Source organism: Malaclemys terrapin, chromosome 3, assembly GCF_027887155.1.
Source record: "Malaclemys terrapin pileata isolate rMalTer1 chromosome 3, rMalTer1.hap1, whole genome shotgun sequence".
NCBI lineage: Eukaryota > Metazoa > Chordata > Testudines > Emydidae > Malaclemys > Malaclemys terrapin.
This window is the reverse complement of record NC_071507.1, coordinates 23,774,982-23,800,383: the sequence shown is the minus strand read 5'-3', so window position 1 is coordinate 23,800,383 and position 25,402 is coordinate 23,774,982. Positions and strand designations below refer to the sequence as shown.

Sequence of the window (25,402 nt, the reverse complement as noted above, 5' to 3'; positions counted from 1 at the left end):
GGCTGAGCAAGTGCAGAATGGTGGTGGAGTGTGCTTTTGGCCGTCTCAAGGGGAGATGGAGAAGCTTACTGACTCGCTGTGATCTCAGCGAAACCAATATCCCCATTGTTATAGCAGCTTGCTGTGTGCTCCACAATCTCTGTGAGAGCAAGGGGGAGACCTTTATGGCGGGGTGGGAGGTTGAGGAAAATAGCCTGGCTGCTGATTACGCACAGCCAGGCAGCCGGGCGATTAGAAGAGAACAGCGGGAAGCGCTGTGCATCCGGGAGGCTTTGAAAGCAAAGTTCCTGAGTGAGCAGGGTAACCTGTGACTTTTAAGTTTGTGTACAGAGAAGCTGTACCTGCCCCCGTTTCTTTACCCAGTTAATGTTGACTATCCTACCCAGTTACATACCCCCTTCACCCCCTTCCAACACATGTTTCGAAATAAAAATAGTTCTACTTTGTTAATGCACACCGTTTTCTTTAATACTGTTTTTGCGGGAATTTTTTAAAACTGGGACGCAGACTGTGGTGTGGAGCGGGTGTAGTGTAGTGACGCGAATGAAGCTTCTAAACTCAAGGATTGACGGGCTCCGCTGCGGTGGGATGGTTGTTTCAACGGAGCCTGTCACCCCTCCTGATCGGGACTGTGTGTATGGGGGGGCTATGTGACTTTGTGGCAGGGGGAGGACGGTTACACATCCCCTGCTGCGTGGCTCTGTGATCCTGCATAAGGACCGCCGCTTAAGATCTGTAACTGCCCTCCCCCGCCACAAAGTCACAGAGCAACCCACCCCCCACCACATAACATGAAAACAACCTCCCAGACTAACCAGGGTAACTAGTCACTGCATCACTGCACTGTGTATGTGCCCTGCTGCTGTGCCTGCCCCCGCCTATGTACCCTGCCAAAGGCGACTGTCCTGTCCAATTACCAACCCCCTTTCCCCTCCTCCTCCAAAAGAACATCATTGAAACAGTACTTAACATGAACGTATTTTTTATTATCAACTACACATGGAACTGGGAGGTGAAACTTGGACGGGGGCTTGTGTCAGGCGGGAAGGAAAGAACTTTTCAAGTTTTGGGGAATGAGAGCCTTCTGCTACTAGAGCTCTCTGCAGGGGTGGAGTGAGAGTTAGCAGGGACTCTGCCGCCTCTCCTTCTTTGCACTTTGGGTGAGGTGGGTATGGGACTTGGTGGCGGGGGAGGGCGGTTAGAGATGGACTGCAGCGGGGCTCTGTCCTCCTGCCTCCGTTCCTGCAGAACATCCACAAGGCGCCGGAGCATGTCTGTTTGCTCCCTCAGTAGTCCAAGCAGCGTTTGAGTCGCCTGCTGGTCTTCCTGCCGCCACCTCTCCTCCCGATCCATGTTTGCTTGCTGCATTTGGGTCAATTTCTCCCGCCACTGGGTCGGCTGTGCTGCCTGGGCTTGGGAACAGGCCATAAGTTCAGAGAACATGTCCTCCCGTGTCCTCTTCTTCCTATGCCTAATCTTCGCTAGCCTCTGGGAGTGTGATGCCAGGCTAGGTTGTGAGACAGTCGCAGATGTGGCTGTGGGAATGGGAAAAAGGGAGTGAATTCCTCAGAAAGATAAATGTAGTTGTGAACAAAGAACAGTCTTTCTCTGTGAACAAGACCATGCACAGCACCTATCACATGTGCACTCAGCACAAGGTCGAATTCTCGGCCTTCGCATTCAGTGCCTGGGGTCTTCCACAGCACATTTGAGAAGCGGGGCAGCACAACGGAATTTCTGTTGCAGGCAGACATGGTAAGCCGTAGACTTGTGGCAGTTTAAAACTTTTATATTACCACTGGCCTCATTTCACATTTAAAGCAATGTCAGTCCCTGCTGCCAGCAATCCGGCAAGCGGGAACTCTGCCCCTGTCCCACCCCCTCGCGGCTGTCCCCAGGAACGATCCCTTTCGGCAGCCCCTCTCCCGCCTCCACCGCGTGGCTGCAAACCAGCGGTTACAGTTCTGTAAAGGAACGAGTAAGCAGTCCCAACACTAACATTCCCCTACCTAATTCAAAGCAGGTCACCATGGGCGACATCACCCTGATGAGGATCTCAGAGCGAGAGAGAGAGAATGCTCCGGGAAAGCCTCCAAAGACCAGGGCCGTATGCCGCCCTGCTGTGCAGAGCAATGATTCCCGAGTACTTGATAGTCTCGTGGCGCGGCAACGTGTCGTACTTCGGAGGACCCAATAAGGCCGCTCTCCCCAGGAACCTCATGCAACGGCTTTCCAATTACCTCCAGGAGAGCTTCATCGAGATGTCCCGGGAGGATTACTGCTCTATCCCTGCACATATAGACCGCATTTTACTCTAGCTGCAGTAGCAGGGACTAAACAGTAGAGCGGCCTGGGCAGGACAATCACGGAAAACTGGACATTGCTAGATTTTTTTTCAAACCTTGCACTGCCCATGACTGAACCGTTAAGTGCCTAGGGCAAAGTAATCATGAACAACCCATTCTTTTAATTGTTAATATTCCTGTTCTGTTAAAAATAAATGTTTAGATGTTTACAACACTTACTGGCTGATCCTTCCCCAGATTCTGTGTCCGGGGTAACGGCTGGGGACGCTTCGTAGGGGATCTCTGTAAGGGTGATGAAGAGATCCTGGCTGTCGGGGAAATCAGTGTTGTGAGCGCTGCCGACTGCCTCGCCCTCCTCATCTCCTTCCTCATCTTCCCCGTCCGCTAACATGTCCGAGGAACCGGCCGTGGACAATATCCCATCCTCAGAGTCCACGGTCAGTGGTGGGGTAGTGGTGGCGGCCGCACCGAGGATGGAATGCAGTGCCTCGTAGAAACGGGATGTCTGGGGATGGGATCCGGAGCGTCCGTTTGCCTCTTTGGTCTTCTGGTAGCCTTGTCTCAGCTCCTTGATTTTCACGCGGCACTGCGTTGCATCCCGTCTGTATCCTCTCTCTGACATGTCTTTTGAGATCTTCTCATAGATCTTTGCATTCCGTTTCTTGGAGCGCAGCTCAGAAAGCACGGACTCATCGCCCCACACAGCGATGAGATCCAAGACTTCCCGATCAGTCCATGCTGGGGCCCTCTTTCTATTCACAGACTGCACGGCCATCACTGCTGGAGAGCTCTGCATCGTTGCCAGTGCTGCTGTGATCGCCACGATGTCCAGACAGGAAATGAGATTCAACTGGCCAGACAGGAAAAGGAATTCAAATTCAAATTTTCCCAGGGCTTTTCCTGTGTGGCTGGTCAGAGCATCCGAGCTCGTACTGCTGTCCAGAGCGTCAACAGAGTGGTGCACTGTGGGATAGCTCCCGGAGCTATTAGCGTCGATTTCCATCCACACCTAGCCTAATTCGACATGGCCATGTCGAATTTAGCGCTACTCCCCTCGTCGGGGAGGAGTACAGAAGTCGAATTAAAGAGACCTCTATGTCGAACTAAATAGCATCGCAGTGTGGACGGGTGCAGGGTTAATTCGATGTAATGGCGCTAACTTCGACATAAACGCCTAGTGTAGACCAGGCCTAAGGGATATTGTCATCCCCAGTTTACAGATGGGGAATTGAGGCACAGAAAGTTTAAGGTCAAAAGTATCCACTAATTTTGGATGCCTAATTTGAGAGGCTTAAGGCCTGATTTTTTTCTGTGTACTTAGCTTGATATAGTACTTTATGTGCTAAAAACACAGCTTCCTTTGACCTCAATTGCAGGTGTGAGTACTTATCACTTCTCCAAATGACACCCCAGAGCCCCTTGCCCTGCCATTTCCAGTTCCCAGTTCTCTCCACCCTCCAGCTCCTTGTCTCACTAAACCTAAGTTCTCCCCCCACTCCCTGGCTTCTCATCAGATCTGTCCCTCCTCCACCCCCACCTCTTTCCTCCAGCCCCACTGGTTCTCAGCTCCAGTCTCCATGCCCAGCCAATCCCAGTAATTTTTCAATTTAATGAAATGATAGCACCAGACCAGGTCAATTATTTGTATTTTATGCTTCCTCTTTTAACTACAGTGCTTTAATAGCCTGCATACTGAAGTTTAAATGGCATGTCAATTATACTAGGTAACTTCTCTTATATTTTGGACTCTATCACTCACTGTTATACACAATCAAAACTATTTTTTTCATTTATTTATTTTTAAACTTTCTTTTTCTATGCTGATTTGAAAACTCACATGGGGGAGTGACTTGTCATTGTTTGTCTCCCACATGACCAATGTCTTCTGTTGTGAGACACATCTAGTTAAAATTAGAACAGGGTTGATTGATTCCCAACCAATTATTTATTCAAAGAAACTTCTTCTTCTGTTTGCAACTAGACGACAAAATTCTCAGATCTATTTGTCATTCAAAATTATTCATGGGTTTCCTCAGTGACAGATACTTGCTCTACCAGATGCACCTTTCACAAGTTTTTGCCTTCAGAAAGCTTGAGCACTCAAATGCTTCAGAATATGACAACTTAGGTGATGAGAGACATAATATTCGACTGGCAATTTGTGACCAAGAGGGTAAAGAGACCCAGGAGGCAGTAAATCTGTCTAGAAATAGCAAATCATTATCAGGTACTCAGTGAGTAAACTGCTGAGCAACCTGTCTCCAGAGGAATGGAAGAGAAAACTACAGGGGACATACCTGATAGGCATTCTTGCAAACAATCACCCTTGGTGACCCCATGCTAAGAAGAGTGGGCAGAGAATTCAGCAAGGGACATAAGGGCGACAAGACAGTGTGGTGACTCTCTGGAGTGTGTATCCCAAAGATTAGATGGGATAATGAATTTATCTGGCAAATCTTCACTGGTGAAGATACACCTTGGAATCAAGGACATATGTTGCCTGGAATTACACAGATTATAGAAGACTAATTGGGAGAGGTAATATTCTTTACTGGAGCAACTTTCTGGCTTACGCAGAGCTCTTCTTTAGGTCTGGGACTATGGAAAGGAGCTGAAGAATAGAAATGTCCAAATGATATTTTTGAGATCCGTCTGGTCCCACATGTGAGAAGAGAGAAGGCAGAAAATGCTGGAAGTGAACCATTACATTATGGTGTGAAGCTGGAGGTTTTAGTTTTATGGAGCATGGAGCTACATTCTAGTGGCAGAAAGTGATTTATGAATGAGATGTCCTATATTTCACAGGTGGGGGACCTGATCTTCTTGGTCAGAAAGTAGCTGAACAGCCAGATGGATGTTAAACTAATAATACAAGAGCAGGTTGCTAACGGTGATTCAAACTCAAATTCAGTGTTGCAAACAAATTGAACCAATATGACACAGAATGTGAAGAGAAGAATTTTTTCAATTCTTTATGTACCAATGATCGTACTCTGGATAACAAGCAAGAGGAATTGGAAATTCCTATTGATGAGAAGAAATTTTATATAATTGTCAGGTTTCAGAGTAGCAGCCGTGTTAGTCTGTATCCGCAAAAAGAACAAGAGTACTTGTGGCACCTTAGAGACTAACAAATTTATTAGAGCATAAGCTTTCGTGGACTGCAGCCCACTTTTTTGGATGCATATAGAGTGGAGCATATATTGAGGTCAGACTAGGAGGTCAGACTAGATGGTCACGATGGTCCTTTCTGACCTTCAAGACTATGAGTCTATATTGCCAGTCAGCATGGCTTTATGGAAAGCAAGTCTTGTCAAACAAACCTGATTTAATTCTTTGATGAGATTGCAAGTTTGGTTGATAAAGGTAACTGCGCAGTTTGCACAGCATTCTGATTTTAAAAATAGCACTATACAATATCAGTAGATCACATATTAAATGGATTATCTCAAAAAGTAGTTGTCAAAATGGAATCATCGTTGAATGGGGATGTTTCAAAGGGGGTTCTGCAGGGATTGATACTAGATCTGATTTTATTCAACATTTTCATCTATAATCTGGAAATAAATATAAAATCACTGCTGTTAAAATTTGCAGATGACACAGAATGGCAAAGTGGTAAATAGTGTTGAGGACAGTTATTCAGAGTAATCTGGATCACTTAGTCAGATGGGCCCATTCAAACAAAATGCAGTCAAATGTCATGGAATCACAGAGTTTTAGGCCAGAAGGGACCACCATATTATTCAGTCTGACCTCGGGCATATCATGGGCCACTAACACCACCTAGCACCTGTGCTCTAAACCCAACAACTGAAATTAGACCAAAGTATTACAGCCCACAGGAGATTAGACTATTATGTGCTACAGGCAGAGAATAGGGGACTGAGGTGCAACAGTGCCTGAGGCTCCCACAATGGCAGGGAAATGATTGAGTGAGATATAACTAGATAATCCTAGAAAGTGACCTGAACCTACACAGTGTAGAGGATAGGAAAACTACACAAGATTATTGCTTTTCTGACTTGGAGGAAAATTTCTTCCCGATCCCACATATGGCGAGCATTACATCCTGAGCATGTGATCAGAGCTGAGCCAGCTAAGCACCTGAGACAGAGAAGCTTGTTTCCACTTCAGAGCCCTGGCCCACCCTGCCCAATGTCCTATTACCAGCCATATACATCTAGATGCAGGTCATACTTACAGAATGGGGGACTGCATCCTGGAAAGCAGTGACTCTGAAAAGAATTTTAAGGGGCCCTAGTAGACAAGCAGCCCAACATAATGTCTCAGTGTGATGAGTGACAAAAAGAGGCAATATTATCCTTGGCTGAACCAACAGGGAAGTAGTGAGTAGGAGTAAAGAAGTGATTTGATGATGGGAAAGATTGCTCCCTCAGCAAGTTTGCAGATGACACTAAGCTGGCAGGAGAGGTAGGTATGTTGGAGGATAGGGACGTGGTCTAGAGTGACCTAGACAAATTGGAAGATTGGGCCAAAAGAAATCTGATGAGGTTCAACAAGGACACATGCAGAGTCCTGCACTTAGGAAGGAAGAATCCCATGCACTGCTACAGGCTGGGGACCAAGTGGCTTAGGCAACAGTTCTGCAGAACAGGATTTGGGGATTACCAAATGGATGAGAAGCTGGATATTAGTCAGCAGTGTGCCCTTGTTGCCAAGAAGGCTAATGGCATATTGGGCTGCATTTGTCAGAGCATTGCAAGCTGATTGAGGAAAGTGATTATTCCCCTCTATTCAGCACTGGTAAGGCCACATCAGGAGTATTGTGTCCAGTTTTGGGCTGCCCACTACAGAAAGGATGTGGACAAATTGGAGAGAGTCTAGCGGAGGGCAACGAAAATGATCAGGGGGCTAGGGCACATGATTTATGAGGCAAGGCTGAGAGAACGGGGCTTGTTTAGTCTGCAGAACAGAAGAGTGAGGGAGGCTTTGATAGCAGCCTTCAACTACCTGAAGGGGAGTTTCAAAGAGGATGGAGCTCGGCTGTTCTCAGTGCTGGCATATGACAGAACAAGGAGCAATGGTCTCAAATTGCAGTGGGGGAGACCTAGGTTGGCTATTAAGAAACACTAGTTCACTAGGAGGGTGGTGAAGCACTGGAATGGGTTACCTAGGGAGGTGGTGGAATCTCCATCCTTAGAGGTTTTTAAGGCCTGGCTTGACAAAGCCCTGGTTGGGATGATTTAGTTGGTGTTTGTCCTGCTTTGAGAAGGGGTTTGGACTAGATGACCTCCTGAGGTAATTTCCAACCCTAATCTTCTATGATTCTATGACACCTGGATCAGTTCCCAAGGGGATCCCAGACTCTTACCAGGTGACTTTTTTACTAGTTGACCTGTCCCCTGATACACCAGTTCTCCTGTTTGGGTTGGGAGCCAGTCTTTTGTCTAGTGCCATTACATTTTAATTGTCAGGTACTTAAGTCAACAACCCTCTTTTTTTACACTTTTGACACCAGCCTCTGGAATTCTAATCCAACATGGATGTAATAGGACAAAGAAAGTAAAGAATCTGATAACCAAAATGGATTCTGTAGTCTGGTAAAGATACATACCAAGAGTTCATAATATCAAACAGAATTCATAAATTGTACATACCGATTCCCCAAATCGTCACACGTTTGCGTTAGGAATTTGCATTAGGAAATGCTCATAAGCTATGGTCTTAGGTACTAATTATAGGTCATAGTCCTTTCACTCTGGAGTTAATTATTTCCTTCTCTGGGAAGCTTTTTCTGATATCACACTAGCTTCGCCCCCTCCACACCCCTTCTATAACTCCGTGTGATTTTTTTCTTCAGCTGTTTGACTAATCTTTTATCATAACAGTCAAGTGCTTATTGACTCACATTTGCTGCTGCCTGCAGCACTCTATCAACCTCTCTAATTTTCTTCCTACAAATTATAGGTTATAATAATATTAACCCAGTAACTGTATATTAATATTCATCTTATGTTTGGTTTACAGAATTCCAGTGCTGATCTGGAATCTGTTCTATTTCAGGTTGGGATTTTCAAAGGTACTCTGTGTTGGCCTAACTCTTCTCCTTCTGAAAATTACTTCACTGGGAGCAGAAGTAGGCCAATGCTGATCACTTTTGAAAATCGCAACCCAAGTCCTTATAACTTTGTTATTTCAGACATAAACCACAAATCAGATGTGTGAGGATTTCCAAATATCCTGATTATTGAACCCTGAGAATGAAAAAAGACAATTTGTAGAACAGCCACCATTTATGTCACTGCTTATTTGGGATAAAAATAATTTTAAGTTCTAAGTCCCATTTTCAAAAGTGACTTAGGCAATTAGGGACAGATTTTTAAAGATGGAATTTTCAAACGCATCTAGGTTCCCAACGCTCATTGATTTCAATAGGAATTAAGCATGCAGGTTTTCAAAAAATCTGACTGCGTCTATCTGCCTCAGAAGGTGCCAAGATACCTTGAAAAATATGGCCTAGGTGTCTTTTGAAAATGGAGCTTAGGCACTTTTGAAAATGTTACTTCCGCCCTCCTCTTTAACCTACTGGAATGGTAAGTAGCATATGTTCTATTATCTTAAATGCACCCTCAAGTGGTAATAATGCCACTCTACTTTTTATGGCACGCAAATGGTGCATAACAAAAGGAACCAGCATAGCTGCCTCCTGAATGCTACATATCTACTCCTCTCCTTCTTAAATCACATGTTCTTCCCTTGCATCTTATCCACTGCCTTCTGTTTTCTCTTTGCCTTACATTCCCACCCACACCTCATTCAATTTGCTTTCTTTCCTGCTTACTTTTTCTTTTCCCTCCCCTCCGTACTGTCCCTTTCTTTTCCTTTTCTCAACATGCAACAGGAACAGTGGCAGAAGCGACTTTAGCGGCAGTCCATGGGGCTCCATGTCAGGTTTGGCTTATTCACCCCTCTGTCATTATGGAGGGGCAGCAGGGCCAAATTTGATTGAGTGGCATTGTGATTTGGTGCACAGGGTCATTTAGGTTTGGTGCCTGCCATTGATTGCTCCCTGCACTATCACCTGCCTCAGATTAGAGCCCAGATCACTGTTGCCACAACTGGCATCATCGTGCCAGGCCTGAGGTGACCTATCAGGCCAAGAGCCCAGATATAGAAGCAGGGTTGGGGGTCAAAGATACTGCTTTCACTGGGAGCAGGACAGGAGCTCAGGAAGAGGTGGACTAGGAGTGCCTCCCCCGCTACATACAGGGCTAAGCCCCCATCCCCCATCCCCACAGAGAGGATAGTGACCCCAAAGGCCTGGGCCCTATCTGACCCTCCCATCCAGTCAGCTCTTGAATCAGGATTCTACACTTGCCCTGGAGTGTCAGTCCAAACTGTAACCTCTTCCCTTTGTGAAGAGTTGGTTTAATGAATCAAAGGAATCACTGGAAGAGATTAGTGATGTCTAGAATATATCAAGCTGCCAAATTTGGATGGTCTTGGCTTTGAACTGTTAAACTACTTCTATATTTTTAAAAAAGCCAATCTGTGGAAATTAATTAGGTAATGAAGATTGTCAGGCATTTGAATATCCATTGATTAAACATGTGATATGCTGACAAAGTAAATTATTGATCTCTACCCCCAAATAGGACCATATACTGGACTAAGAGATAAAGAAATCCAACATTCTTTATCTACAAGCTCTGACTAGTTTCAAAACTGAAGACAATCAAACTACAGTGCTTAGAAACTGAGCCCAAAGAGCCAATGGAATGTGCAAAGTCCTACCACTTGGAAGGCTAATGTTCAGCAGTAACTTCAGCAATCTCACCCTTCAGATCTGCTGGCTGGGAGCTTCTTTGCAGTGATGATCTGTGCCAACATGTCATATGCATACAGCTTTCGCTCCCTCCTCCCCCAGGTGGGCTGGATACAGCTCAATATTGCATTTTCTGGGAGCTGGTACCATATACTGGAGATAGAAAATGGAAAAAGTCCTTTGAAAATATTTTAAGAGATTCTTTTATCCTACACAATTATGTAATTAGAAATGTGATTAGGGCTCAGACTATAGGCTTGATCTGATCACAAATATAATACACACTCAAACACATTATGATATTACAAAACTTTTTGTCCTGCCCACAGTGATGCCTGCCTATTTATAGTAATAGAGAGCAGAAAAGGATACTAAACTGCCATTTGCATGCTCTCCCATCCTGCTGATGTGTTGGCATTTAACAAATTTGTTCCACATCATGCTATGTAATAGTGAAAGGTGATGTGTGGTGATCATAGTCCATACTAGAAAGGCTGATTAGATTTTAAAGATTTTTGGAATGGAGAAATATATCTGACATTCCTTTTCTTTCTTCCCCTCTCCCTCCCCACCCTCCAAAAAGAAGGTGCATCAATGCAGGAAGAATTTGACTCTTTCTGAAGGTGACATTTAAGAAGAGAAATATAATACATGGATCAAATGAGAAGGCAACCCCAGAAATCCATCATTCAGTAAAGGACGGTTGGTAAGTATAAACTGTACAGAAAAGAAAAATAGTGTTAAAGTGCATGGGGGTGGAGGCAGGGCCGGCTCCAGGCACCAGCAAAACAAGCAGGTGCTTGGGGCAGCACATTTCTAGGGGCGGCATTCTGGCGCCGGCCATCATAGGTGCCGACTCCAGGGCATGGGGAAAAAGTGCCCCCGCCGCCCCAGTTCGCTGCCTCAGCTCGCCTTCACCTGCTCCCCTGAGCGTGCCACCGCCGCTCTGCTTCTCCCCCCTCCCTCCCAGGCTTGCTACATGCAAAACAGCTGTTTTGCACAGCAAGGCTGGGAGGGAGGGAGGGAGGAGAAGCCAAGCAGCGGGCGCTTGGGGGAGGCGGCGGTGGTGGAGCGGAGGTGAGCTGGAGCGGGGAGCGATTCTTCTACCCCCCCCATTACTTTCTGCGCCCCCCCCACCCTAGCTCACCTCCGCTCCGCCTGCTTCCCTGAGAGGGAGGGGGAGAAGCGGAGCGGCGGCACGCCTGGGGGAGCAGGCAGAGCGGAGGTGAGGTAGGGCGGGAGGTCGCGCGGGACCCGCAGGAAGCAATGGGGGGGGATGTGGCATGCCCGAGGGAGGAGGCAGGGCTGGGGATTTGGGGAAGGGGTTCGTAAGGGATGGAGTTGGGGCAGGGCCGGGGGTAGGAGGAGCACGAAAATAAAGGGGGGGCGGCTAAAAATTTTTTTGCATGGGGCGGCAAAAATCCTAGAGCAGGCCCTGGGTGGAGGGTAGAATATTAGTGCTGGGGTGACTTTAAGAGGTTCAGAGATTCCATTCAGAGTTGCCCACACGTGTACAGGAATAACTGGCCCTGGATGCTAATCTAAAATCATTCCAAATGAACCCCAAACTCTCTGGTCCAGTGAGTGAGTAGAAAAATCTCCCGGGAACAGTTACCTGAGTTTGGCAAGATTTCTAGGACTGCCAAGCTTCCTGGCCAAAGAGTGGTTCTCACAACGATATTTTTGCTGCCTGTACAAACCAACAACAGAAAATGTCAGAAAATTTATTTGTTTTAAATAAAAACTGATTTTTGAACAATAAAAAGAGTTAAGTTCCATGAACCAAAGTTACAGAGTTGGTGGAAAGTTTCAATTTTTTTATTTAAACCAAAGGACTCATGCCTAGAAAATTGTTTAGAACAAAAAAATAGTAGAAAACCTGAGAGCTGTGACAATAGCCAATAGATACTATCTGCCAGCATGTCAAAGGCCTGTAGTGAGCCCAACCAGAACAGAAAGAGGTAATAAAGGTTAAAATGGGAGATCTGGGGTTCATCCCCACGCAAATTGTGAAGTACTAGACCAAGTGCAACTGCCTGCACTTCTGAAGTTTTTTGGACAAAGAAAGGAAAAAAGGAAAGAGAAGGCTACTTGCTATTTGGAATTTAGCATAAATTGCCTTTGGCAAATAAAATACTGTTGCCTCTTTTATTGATACCAGTGTTCCAGTCTGACACCAGCGTTACTCCTCTGGTAAGTGAATTCTGGGGCCTCCCAAGTTGGCTTTCCAATTGGGGGAGTAGTCAATGATGTGGAGTCTGGTTGTATTGTTAATGTAATTTGCTTTATTGACACACATGCGAGTCCTGGAACAGGGATGATCACAAACAACATGTAGGCAATCCCCACACACACCAATGCTTGATTCTCAGAAAACTACTCTGGCCTCAAAATAGACTCCAAACATAAATGATAAAGCATAGTGCAAACTGTCTTCTATCTGTTACAGCTTCTCTCACACAACTACTGCAAAAACAATGCAGAATGTCTTCAGATACTAACAACTCGCTTACATGCTAAGAAAAAGAACTCGTAAGACTATGTGTAACAGGGCCATCTGGTGACTTCTGCCATAACAATATTAATGAATGTGCACCAAAAATCCTGGGTTTCTGAAGCATTGTGCAGTCCCCATCAGGCACAGAAAAAAATAATAAACAAATTTTTAAAAGTGGTTTCAGAGTGGGTTTTATATGTCTTGGTTTCAAATAGTGTAGGTTCTCCACTTTCCCACCCTCATGTCACCCTCATCCCACACTAACAGGTGCTATCTTCAACCTGATATAATTTATTGCCAAACTTTCTGTTACACAGGTAAAACAAATTTAAAACATAGTGCACAAAAGCCTGGCCCCCTGTAGTCAATCGGAATTGACTCTAATGGAGCAGAGATTTCACCCATTAGGTGTCTCTTGTTTTTGATTCTTCCTCTTTCTATTTTTCCATTCAGCTTTCCTTCCTCTTAGCTCTCTTTTCTCTATGTCTATTGTCCTGTTTTTCCTTTTTTTTCCATTTAAAATAAAATTATGTGAAATTATAGAATCACAATTTGAGATTGTCACGTATTCTGGTCCATTTTAGCTGTCCCCAAATTTTGAGGCACCACTATATGGCATGGATGCTTCTTTTTCTGAGACTATAATGAGAGCTGCAGGAAATACTTTGCATCAAATTCCTAGCTCAGGCAAGTGATACCTAGCAAAGCTTTCAATAAAAAATAAGCACGAGGAATACGTGCAGCACCATGGGTAGGTATTTTCAAGGCTTGTAGGTCTCTTTTCTTACAGAAATAGAGTGATCTGAGGAAAGCCCGAGACGTCTGTTGAATATCAGTATTTGTATTCCATGTAGAGACAGTCCACCCTTGGGAGTAATGAGAGAAACAGTAGTTTTGCCATTGGTACTGCTGAGCAGCATCATTCTACCTGCTTCTTCTTCCTCCTCCTCCTCCACTAGGCAAACAGGAATTTATGAGTGAAATTGGGTGATTGCTTCTCTAGATGCCTATTTTGTGCATGCCAATGCTGATTTGTATGTTCAAATAAGTGCATACATAACATCTGTGGACCAGAACATGGCCCCTTTATCACTCTTTTGTGCTGCTTTGTGGATAAAAACAGGTCATACAACTATCCTATCTGTATAGAGGAATCCCTAAATTATGTAGCTTGCTCTACACCACAACCCCTGAGCCTCACCCACCAAGATACATAGCTTATCAGAGGCTTCTCCAGTAGATGGGCCGGGTCTGGAGAGCTGCAGTGCTCCAGCAATTCCCTGCTGTGATAACACTCAGTTTGGGAACTATTATCAGCCATCATAAGTTATACTAACCCTGAGGCTGCTTTAATTCATCCTAGGGGCTAAACCAACCTTGACAACTCCAGGACATAATGGAGCATAAAGGTGGCATACAGTCTTTGTTACCTTGGCCTAGTGATATTCTTTATCAGTATTAAAAATATGTAATTCTTCCTCCTTTCTTCCACAGCGATTAATAAATTTCTTTAAAACACTAAATGGGAAATACAGACATGTGTATGATGTTTTTTTTAAGTTTCTCCATTGCTATTTTTGATGATAAAGTGTAGTGAATCATTGTACAATACTATTATAGTGCAACAGCAAGACACTCTCTTCTTTAGTTCCTAGTTTGCAAAGGACAATATTTAGTTACCTCTATCATAGTGGTTTTTTTAAACCTAAGAACAAATGTTCTTGATAATCAAGTTTTACAGCTCAAGCCAAGATAAGTATATATAATGGATATGTGGAATTATTTCTTGCTGTCTCTGGAAAATATGTACATAAGCCATCTTGCATTCCTTGTACCATCTAAGAACAAGCACTATTATCCTTTGCCTCACACCAAGTGATCTCATAAGTTAGACATTCTGCATTATGAGTCTAAGCAGACATAGATATAGTTCTCAATTATCATGGGACAGCTGAATTTCTCAGACTCATTAGCTCTAACGGTGGGAAGAACATAAAAAATGGAACACATTAGGGAGAGTGAAAAATGTAATGTTATATATGTAACATCAACATTTTGAATGCTGATCTTGTTATATCAACATCAGTGTAGCTTGGAGAACTAGCCTCTTAAAATAAGTTGCTTATACTTCTTATTCCTCATTCATTAAAACTCAGTAGTTTGGACAGTTCCCTGTTCCTCTGGAGAAGATACCTTGGCAAAGCAGCGATCTTATTGTGTGAAAATGTCCTCTTTCTGTAATGAGATTTAATCAGCATCAATACATTTCTTATTCACTGAAAAGGCATTAGTCATGTTAAAGACATTAGGTATTGATTTGGATGTAATGTGTGTAATTCCATCAGAAATGCATTGTATTTTACCATTCATGATAATACAGGTAATGTGTCCATTCCATACAAGCCTATATCTTCTAGAGATTTCTAATTGACCCACAAACATTTGCTTTGTGCTTTACCTAAGAAGATTTAAATATGAGCACAAGCCTAGTTTTTTATCATTTTTGCACATTGCCACCACTTATATATTTTTAACCAGCTATTTTCCATCTGCATGGGTCAATACATATATCTATTTTTTTCTGTCATCATTCCTCCAAAACTGAGCAGGACTAGAGAAAGCATCTGGACAAATTGGAGAAATGGTCTGAGGTAAACAAGATGAAGTTTAACAAAGACAAATGCAAAGTGCTCCACTTAGGAAGGAACAATCAGTTTCATACATACAGAATGGGAAGAGACTGTCTAGGAAGGAGTACGGCAGAAAGGGATCTAAGGGTTATAGTGGACCACAAGCTAAATATGAGTCAACAGTGTGATGCTGTTGCAAAAAAAGCAAACATGATTCTGGGATGCATTAACAGGTGTGTTGTGAGCAAGACACGAAAAGTCATTGTTCCACTCTACTCTGCTCTGGTTAGGCCTCAGCTGGAGTATTGTGTCCAGTTCTGGGCACCGCATTTCAAGAAAGATGTGGAGAAATTGGAAAGAGTCCAGAGAAGAGCAACAAGAATGATTAAAGGTCTTGAGAACATGACCTATGAAGGAACGCTGAAAGAATTGGGTTTGTTTAGTTTGGAAAAGAGAAGACTGAGAGGGGACATGATAGCAGTTTTCAGGTATCTAAAAGGGTGTCATAAGGAGGAGGGAGAAAACTTGTTCACCTTAGCCTCTAAGGATAGAACAAGAAGCAATGGGCTTAAACTGCAGCAAGGGAGATTTAGGTTGGACATTAGGAAAAAGTTCCTAACTGTCAAGGTGGTTAAACACTGGCATAAATTGCCTAGGGAGGTTGTGGAATCTCCATCTCTGGAGATATTTAAGAGTAGGTTAGATAAATGTCTATCAGGGATGTTCTAGACAGTATTTGGTCCTGCCATGAGGGCAGGGAACTGGACTCGATGACCTCTCGAGGTCCCTTCCAGTCCTAGAATCTATGAGTTTATGAATCTATGAATAAGCAATCTCCAGTGGTCTTTGCAATAGGCTGACCAACAGCTGCAATGATAAAGAACTTGCTAAGGCAAAAAATTTCATATTTCAATGGTTCATTGACTCTTCTGAAATTGTATGTTAAATGATCTCTGAGGATCTGAGTGGTATCTGGTTGTTTATTTGATGTATGAACATGCTGTTCATAATCTTACCTGCTCCTGTTTCAGCTTTTGTGTAGTTAAAGTTATCACTCAGTTATCACTGAACTACAGTGTGCCACATCCTGAGCTGCTGTAGATCAATGTAGCTATATTGACTTCAACTGAGAATCTGGCTGTAGGGAAGAGACCTCAATATTGGTGCAAAAGTCATTATTAATAAAATTATTATAATTTATTCTTACAATTTTACATTATTAAAAACTTCCCTGTGCCTTTTACTGGATTTTAAGAGAGTTATTATCATAAACATGAAGCTGGGAGAAGATGATAACTCAGATACTTATGTTTGACTTGTTTATTTAATTAGGTGAAATGTTCAAGCTAATTAAGGAGATTCCTTGGAAATCTCTGCTTTCTGTTAGCCAGTGACAGGCATCAAACGTCAAGGGGGAGGACATCTCCTTAGCCATAAAACCATATTTATTACCTCCATACAGACTCTGGAATGCAAAATAGTTTCTATTTTGCTTTAATAGGCTATACTATTTTGAAAAAAAAATGTAACAGTTATTGTGATTCATGCTTTGTGCAGAGTATTTGACAGGAGTCTTTAATTTCACATTGTAAATGTATTGCAAATTGTAGGTTATAAATCTAGGAACTCTTTGGTCAAAAAGGCAAACAAAGCAAGAAGAGAGTCTTCTCAAAGAGCAGGACACCTTGTGAAAGACACCAGTTTGGTATGAAGATGACTTTTATCTCAAGAAGACAAACTTCTTAGGTGATTTGTATTTTAGAAAGAGACCTAGTGGTGTAAAAGAATATGAGGATGTTCAGATATTCCAGAGAAGCTTGATATTGGTGATGTGTTATCAGAGCTATAAGCTAAGTCATAAAGTCAGTTTATTCACCCCTATTCTTTGCAAAAAGAAAAACCACTAGTTTTAAACCCATGCAAAGAATTCTAGAAACATTCTTATTGAAATTGATTTTTTTATAAATACTCTAAAGTTTCAATTCTCCAAAAGTTAAGAACACTTATGGCTGGGAAATGTTTCACAGATGGTACTTGTTACTTCTAACTCATGTTTCCACTTAAAGGTGACACCTTTTGTTGTCCCTTGAATGTTTAATGTGGTAAAAGTTTCTTTGGAGATGTATATTTGCAAATACATTGTATCTAAATGCAAGTCTTCATGTAATAACTGCCAGATATCATTGTTATGTGAATAGTAAGATGATTCATGTACAAATATAGCAAGGTCATTTGATGCTATAACTGGTTAATAATGAAATATTTATATTAATTTGGGAATTAATTAGTTATCTGGTGATGCTTAAGCAACTCATCACCAAAATGAGGGTACGTCTATACTTACCCGCTCGTTCGGCGGTAAGCAATCGATCTTTTGGGATCTTGTGGGATCGTCTAGATGCGATAAATCGATCCCAGAAGTGCTCGCCGTCAACGCCAGTAATCCTGCTCCACAAGAGGAGTAGGCAGAGTCGACGGAGGAGCCTGCCTGCCGCGTGTGGACCCGCAGTAAGTACCTTTAAGTTCGAACTAAGATACTTTGACTTCAGCTACGTTATTCACGTAGCTGAAGTTGCGTATCTTAGTTCGAACTGGGGGCTTAGTGTGGACCAGCCCTGAGAAAGACAAGAAGAAACACTTTTCCAAGGACTAGTAAGAAGAAAGGACAATAACTTCTTTAATGATCATTTAAGTTTGAAGACTTTCTTTAAAAATCATTTAGTTTAAAGAAGACTATTCTAAGAGGTGAAAACTTTTATATCACAATAGGAATGTTTGGACTCAAGAACTTTAACTCCTATTAAATCCTGATGCAACAAATGACATATTTCAGAAAATGAACTGAATAAAAGAGAATTAAAACTCTAAACATATTTTCTTGTGATTTCTTACCACAAAGACAAAGAAAAAAAGAAATATAACCACAAAGTTGAAGAACAAAAGCCCTGCTGTTTATGTATTAGCAGATTGCTTATTCAGGAGCTGAAGATACTACCAAGACCTCCCATTAAGTTGTTGAGCCAATGAAAGGTGACAGTGGCTGATATTAGAATCCAGCCAAGCCCCTGAAAGGTGCATCTTTCACCTTCAGTGAGACTATGGAGTTAGACGTATAAATTCCTCTGAACTGAGACTTTCACTCTCATGTTCATTCTGACACTCTGCTATACACACTTACTCCACTCTTACTCCTATACAGTCTTACACTCACTCTCTTTATACGCTCTTACACTCTCAGCTCAGTCTGCTCATTCCAGCTCTACAAGCTAGCAAACAGCAGCAGCAACAAGATAGCTAAGAAGACCAAAGAAGCCACAACACAGAATTAAAAAAAAAAGGCAAGCTTCCAACTCAGCACTGTTTCTGAAACATAGCATCACTGGCTGGAGTTGGCAAAAGCACTACCACAAGTTGAGATTTTCATTTCCTTGTAATAAATTTCATATTGAAATGTTGTAATTTAAGGTACTAACAGCTTCTTCTGTTTAACACCAGATTGTTCAGGGTATTCACCCCCTCTGTTGACCTAGTTGCATCTACAGTGGAGGACAAGTTGACCTCAATATGAAATTTTTCACAGCCTTGAACGATGTAGGTAGATCAACCTAAGTTTTAGGTGTAGACTGGGCCTTACACTGTGTGTTCACAAAAATGATACACAAGATAAACTTGGTAAACAGACAGAAATAGTGGTATTTAATATTCATTAATTTGCCTGTGTGAGGACCACACTTTGAATGGCTTCTTTTCAGTAACTGAAAAAAAATTCTTTGGTTTCATGGACCTAGCACATGGCTACACTGAAACTGGGAGGTGTGACTGTGGCATGTGTAGACATACCTGAGCTAGCTAAGATTTAGCTAGATTAAATCTGGATCAAGTAACAATAGCAGTGAAAGCTCTGACAGCATGGGCGGTAGCATCGACTAGCCCTGCCCATTCAGGACCCTGTGCTGTTGCTCATGCTGTCACGGCTTTCACTATTATTGTTACTTGAGCTATCTTAGATCTAGCTAGATGAAAGACAACTTGGGTATGTCTACAAGTGCTGCAATCACACCTCCTGATTGCAGTGCAGACATACCCTTAATTCAGATCACTTACTTCTGTCCTTTTATAAACTGTGTATGTTATCCAGGAAGAAACCAAACAGAATTCACCTACCCTTAAACAAAACACTTTTGCCAATCTAAAGCTGTTTTAGTTGCTATGATAGACAGGACTGACTACTGATTATGGGAATAATATACTTACCTAAAAAAGAATGTTCCTACCATGAGTGGAACCACTGTTAAAATGTAATCTCTATGGCAATCTCTCCACAGAGACATGCTGAGGAAATTGTACCTGAAGTAATAATTGTTTACTACTAGTGTTTTGTTGTGTCTTTTTGCCTGTCCCCCAACTCGTTCTTTTCTGACCCTTGATAATAAAATAGTCATCGTTAGTAGTTGCGAGTATTTTACTGGTCTTTAACTGTGGTGTCCCCTAAAGCATGGAAAGGGACTCCATCAAGGGATAGTGCAGCAAGCACTCTCCCCCTGTGCTGGAAGAATTACAGCCTTGCACTACCCCCGGATGGATCAGCTGCTAAATACCCAGAGGAAAACAACAAGACAAGAAATAGAAGTCTCTATGAGAGAACACAGTGTGGGTCTCTTCTGTGATGATCATCATCTGAACTGAACATATAATGATAGCTGTCTCCAGCACAAAGACCCCAAGAAATATGTAGCTGCAGCTACTACAATAGCAGAGCTATAGTGTTAAAATGCTTGATGGTTTTGGCTTTTTATTATTATTTATTATGTATTAGGATCAATATTTATTTAGTTATGTATTAATCTTTTATTAATTATTATTAATTTATCTATTTGTTTATTTATTGTAGGCCAGGCATAGAACAAAGAATAAGTGTGCTGATAAACTCAAAGAGCATGGTGCCATGGTTACGGGGGACTTCAGGACATTTCTGTTTGAGCAGAATTACCAAGTTATGTTATCTGTATGTCTATATAATGTAATGTAATGGGATTCTCAGAGGCAGGGGTGTGGATTTGTTGCTTGCTTTGCTTCATGAAGACTCTGCACTGTTCAGTAGCCATGTTCATATTACACCATCCTTACTCTAGTTACATTGACTGCATATAGAGTTGAGGATTTATTCTTAGGGTAGGTCTACACTTACCTCCAGGTCCAGCGGTAAGCAATCGATCTTCTGGGATCAATTTATCGCATCTTGTCTAGACGCGATAAATCGATCCCGGATTGATCCCGGAAGTGGTCGCCGTCGACGCCAGTACTCCAGCTCGGCGAGAGGAGTACGCGGCATCGACGGGGGAGCCTGCCTGCCGTGTCTGGACCCGCAGTAAGTTTGAACTAAGGTACTTCGAATTCAGCTACGTTAATAACGTAGCTGAATTTGCATACCTTAGTTCAAAGTGGGGGGTTAGTGTGGACCAGGCCTTAGATGGTTCTGTTTTATACTGGCTATATTTGAAACTTTCTCCTTAAGTTGCATCTCTGGTGCTATGGCATCACAATCAACAATAAAAACAACAAAACAACAACCAACCTGAAAACTGACATTTTTTTCACTGTTTGCTTTATCTGAAATCTGTGAAACTGAAGTGACTTTTTTCATTGAAATTACTTTCCTTTTCTGACCCTCTGTAATGAAGGCCTTTAACTCTGTTTTTATTTGGTTAAAACTGAGGCCAGTAATCAGCAGCTATTTAAACATATGAATACTGAAGTTAGTTGTGACTTTTTTGGGAAAATAAATAAATCAGTCACATTCTTGTACTTTGGAGATTGTTTCTCATTTCAGTGTCACATGTAGCTGCTTCTTCCATGTGCCTTAAAGTCTTAATTTTACATTTTGAAACAATGACATTAATCAGAATGAGACTCTCATAGACATGATTGTTCCATCTCATGGGAAATGGATCTCTTTCATGAAGTGCTACAGCCCACAGGGTAATGATTAAGGGGCAAGAGCCTTTGATAACTGTGATGGGTTGGATCACAGAAACCCCCTTGGGAGCTGCCACCCGATGTGCAAAGACTACCCCTGCTTCTGTTTTCCCTGCCAGCTCAGGACTCCAGCACCCTGTCTTGCTGAGCCAGACACTCCCGTCTGGCTCCAGACACAGACCCAGGGTCTGAATCACTTGTCCCAAAGCTGCAAGTTTACCTGAAAACAGCTCGCAGTAGCGTGCTTGTCTTTAGCACTCAGATGCCCAACTCCCAATGGGGTCTAAACCCAGATAAATCCGTTTTGCCCTGCATAAAGTTTATGCAGGGCAAACTCATAAATTGTTCGCCCTCTATAACACTGATAGAGAGATATGCACAGTTGTTTGCTCCCCCAGGTATTAATACATACTCTGAGTGAATTACTAAATAGAAAGTGATTTTATTAAATACAGACAGTAGGATTTAAGTGGTTCAAAGTAGTAACAGACAGAACAAAGTAAGTCACAAGCAAAATAAAATAAAATGCGCAAATCTATGCCTAATCAAACTGAATACAGATAATCTCACCCTCAGAGATGCTTCAGTAAGTTTTTCTCAGACTGGACACCTTCCAGGCCTGGGCACAATTCTTTCCCCTGGTGCAGCTCTTGTTGCAGCTCAGGTGATAGCTAGGGGATTCTTCATGATGGCTCCTCTCCCTCTCTCTTCTCTTCCCCCCTTTATATATCTTTTGCATAAGGCGGGAACTCTTTTTCTCTCTGGGTTTCCACACCCCCCTCACTGGAAAAGCACCAGGTTAAAGATGGATTCCAGTTCAGGTGACATGATCACATGTCACTGCAAGACTTCATTACTCACTTGCCAGCACACACATATACAGGAAGACTCACAGGTAAATACAGCCATCTGCAGACAATGGGAGTCATCAAGATTCCAAACCATCATTAATGGTCCACACTTTACACAATTACAGTAGGCCCTCAGAGTTACATTTTATATTTCTAGTTTTAGATACAAGAGTGGTACATTTATACAAATCAGATGATCATACTCAGTAGATTATAAGCTTTGTAATGATACCTTACAAGAGACCTTTTGCATGAAGCATATCCCAGTTACGTTACATTCACTTATTACCATATTTTCTCTAAAACCAGCTCAGTTACATTATATTGACTTATTATCAAGTTTTTATAAAACCATATAGACTGCACAACGTCACACCCTCCTCCTGAACTTACTGCCAGAGACTTGGACACTGACCATGGCGGAGGCAGTATACCTAAAATTCATTTTTGGGCTCCCCTATGGGGCAGACACTCCTGTGTCCCCCAAAAGGGAAAGAGACCCTGATCCAGCTGTAGGCTCACAGCTACCAGTTATGAGGGACCTTTCGCTGGCCAGCCAAATCCCCCCCCTTTCACTCAGGTTGGGTTTGCTTCCAGCTAGAGTCCTTGGGGTTTGTTCCCACCGCAGCAGTCACCAGGACCCCAACTTCCAGCTCCAGGATACATGTCTCTGTGCACCTCTTTCACTCCATTACAGCCAGGTCATGCTTCTGGGTTTTACTTGCTTTGTCTCTTAAGTCCAGGCTGGTGGGCAGCCTTTCCTTTTTCCAGGTCAATCCTTTCCCAGGCAAATTGTACATCAATTTCCATTTGTCTTCCCTTGAGACCATCACTCGATGAGCTGGGATACCACAGAGAACACCCTCCTGCCAGAACAGGCACCCCTCCACTCCTGTCTTGCTAAATTAGACACCCCAGTCAGCTTCAGCACAGACAGAGGTTGGGCCACACCCATCTGCAGTTCACTGAAACTGAGATGCACTCAGCTCAGGGGCTTCTTAGTTAACAGAGACATTCCCAGCGCCCATTGTTCAGTCTTTCTGGGCAATTTGCAACTTGTGTAGTTTTAGCTTCTTTTGATCTTCATTCTTACTTATTTTGCTTCCTTTTCTGTCCCTACTTCCCTTTCCCGAAATAAGCAAACAGAAAATAACAAACCAGTAACCACTTTGTCTGTTCTCCAGCCACCACACTTAAAACTCACTTAAAATCACTACCAGTATCTCAAAGCAATCAGCTGTGCACAGATCCTGCTCGACTACGCCACTGAGACGGGTTGGATCACAAAAACCCCCTTGGGAGCTGCCACCAGATGTGCAAAGACTACCCCTGCTTCTGTTTTCCCTGCCAGCTCAGGACTCCAGCACCCTGTCTTGCTGAGCCAGACACTCCCGTCTGGCTCCAGACACAGACCCAGGGTCTGAATCACTTGTCCCAAAGCTGCAAGTTTACCTGAAAACAGCTCGCAGTAGCGTGCTTGTCTTTAGCACTCAGATGCCCAACTCCCAATGGGGTCTAAACCCAGATAAATCCGTTTTGCCCTGCATAAAGTTTATGCAGGGCAAACTCATAAATTGTTCACCCTCTATAACACTGATAGAGAGATATGCACTTATTACCGTATTTTCTCTAAAACCAGCTCAGTTACATTATATTGACTTATTATCAAGTTTTTATAAAACCATATAGACTGCACAACGTCACAGATTGTTCCATCTCATGGGAAATGGATCTCTTTCATGAAGTGCTACAGCCCACAGGGTAATGATTAAGGGGCAAGAGCCTTTGATAACATTTAATGACTCAGCAGTTAAATCTAATCCACAGGTGTCCTCAGGGCTGGCCCACAACATTTTGGCGGGGAACTCAAATGATGTCCCCATGCTCCCTCGCTTGGGCCAAAACTTTGAAAGGTCTCAATTCTGCCTTCTTCCTGTTCTACTCCTCTCATGGTACTGCTCTGCTACCTACCCCAATAAAGGAGAACAACTTAAAATGTCCTGTTCAAAAATTTTAAGTAGCACTTAACTTTCAAACACCTGAACAGCAAATGTAACTTTTCTTGTCTGCATAGTAAACACTGGTGTTTTTTTTTTTTCATCCGTTTGAATAATCAAAGTGGTGCTTTCTGTGGCTTCTTGGTTGCAAAGATTTGAACTGCTTGCTGAAGGTCCCCATTCTGGGCCAGCTCATGCTCTATTGAGATGCTTGCAAGGCCTACCAGCCTCTCCTGTGTCATTGTGGAGTGTAGATGTGTTTTTATTAACTTCAGCTTGGAGAAGCTGCGTTCTCCACTGGCAACTGTTACAGGAAGTGTTAGAAGTATGTGCAGAGCAACAAAAGCATTTGGAAAGAGGGTGGTTATCTTATTTGTGCACATATATTCCAGAACAGACTTTGAAGTTGATCCTGCTGAAATGTATCTTGAAAGGGCTTTCAGTTCATCACCTAAATCACTTGCATAAGTATTGCGCATGTCATCATGTGTCAAAACTGTCTCTAGTTCCCTGCATTGCTGGTGTAGGTCTTCTTCAGGTATAGTGAGGAGTTTTGGAATATCATACAACATCCCAAATATACTGCTGTGTTCCTTGAGCTGCATGAAACGTTCTTCAGCTGACTGTATTGCACAATCTAGCACCTGGTTAAAGAATTCAACTTTGAATTGTTGTTTGGGGTCTCTTATGGGATTATCCTGTGCCTTGTAATCAAAATGTCTTCTTCTTCTGTGACTCTTGTATTCTTGAATGGATGGGAAAATAGCTTCAGTGTGAAGTTCCTCTGCCAACTTCTGTGCACTCTTCAGAACATTTTGAAATCCCTCATCTGTCTGGTAAGACTGTAGGTATGAGTTTGCTTTGTCCAGTTGTTCCATTGCTCCAGATATATCAAGGTCAACACCTTGGAGTCTCTTGCTTACAACATTTATTTCAAACAGTATGTCATGCCACAACACTAAACCACACAGAAATTTGAAGTTATGTATGTTTCTGGTGAGTCCATTTCCCTCTCCCACTGTTCTCCCACGAACAATTCCTGTCATAGCATTATCCTCCATAATGGCAACTATGGCATCATCTATCTTCCCAATTTGGTGTTTGATAGGCTTTATCGCCTCCACTTGATTTTCCCATCATGTGGTACTTTGATGCAATCTTCTCTTGATGCTGATTATCTATGGTGGCCTTTAACCTTAGTCTCATCTCAAGCTCTTTCCACCTATGGAATGCCCTCTGGTGATTTGCTGTCTTCTCATGGCATGCCAGATTTCTAGCCAGATTTTCCAGTCCTTTGTTCCTGTAGAACCTAATGTGGTTGGAACATTAGACTGGAAGAGTTTGCAACAAAAACAG

At 42.8% G+C, this 25,402-nt stretch overlaps 1 protein-coding gene across 1 annotated transcript; it reads right to left on the bottom strand.

Moving 5' to 3' along the window:
* Positions 1-771: 771 nt before the first annotated feature.
* LOC128834825 (uncharacterized) lies at positions 772-2,953 on the bottom strand. The gene is made up of 2 exons (XM_054023946.1): positions 2,526-2,953; positions 772-1,535 (listed from the first exon to the last, which is right to left on the bottom strand). The coding sequence occupies exons 1-2, from the start codon at positions 2,926-2,928 to the stop codon at positions 1,060-1,062; spliced, it is 879 nt and encodes a 292-aa protein (XP_053879921.1). The 5' UTR covers positions 2,929-2,953; the 3' UTR covers positions 772-1,059.
* Between the last annotated feature and the right edge of the window lie 22,449 nt (positions 2,954-25,402).

What these genes read in the sequence shown, in the direction of transcription:
- LOC128834825 (XM_054023946.1), bottom strand. Translation starts at nt 2,928, where the DNA reads ATGTCAGAGAGAGGATACAGACGGGATGCAACGCAGTGCCGCGTGAAA. An exon ending in ATCTGGGGAAGGATCAGCCA is followed by an intron (nt 1,536 to 2,525) that starts GTAAGTGTTGTA and finishes CCATTCCCACAG; the next exon opens with CCACATCTGCGACTGTCTCA.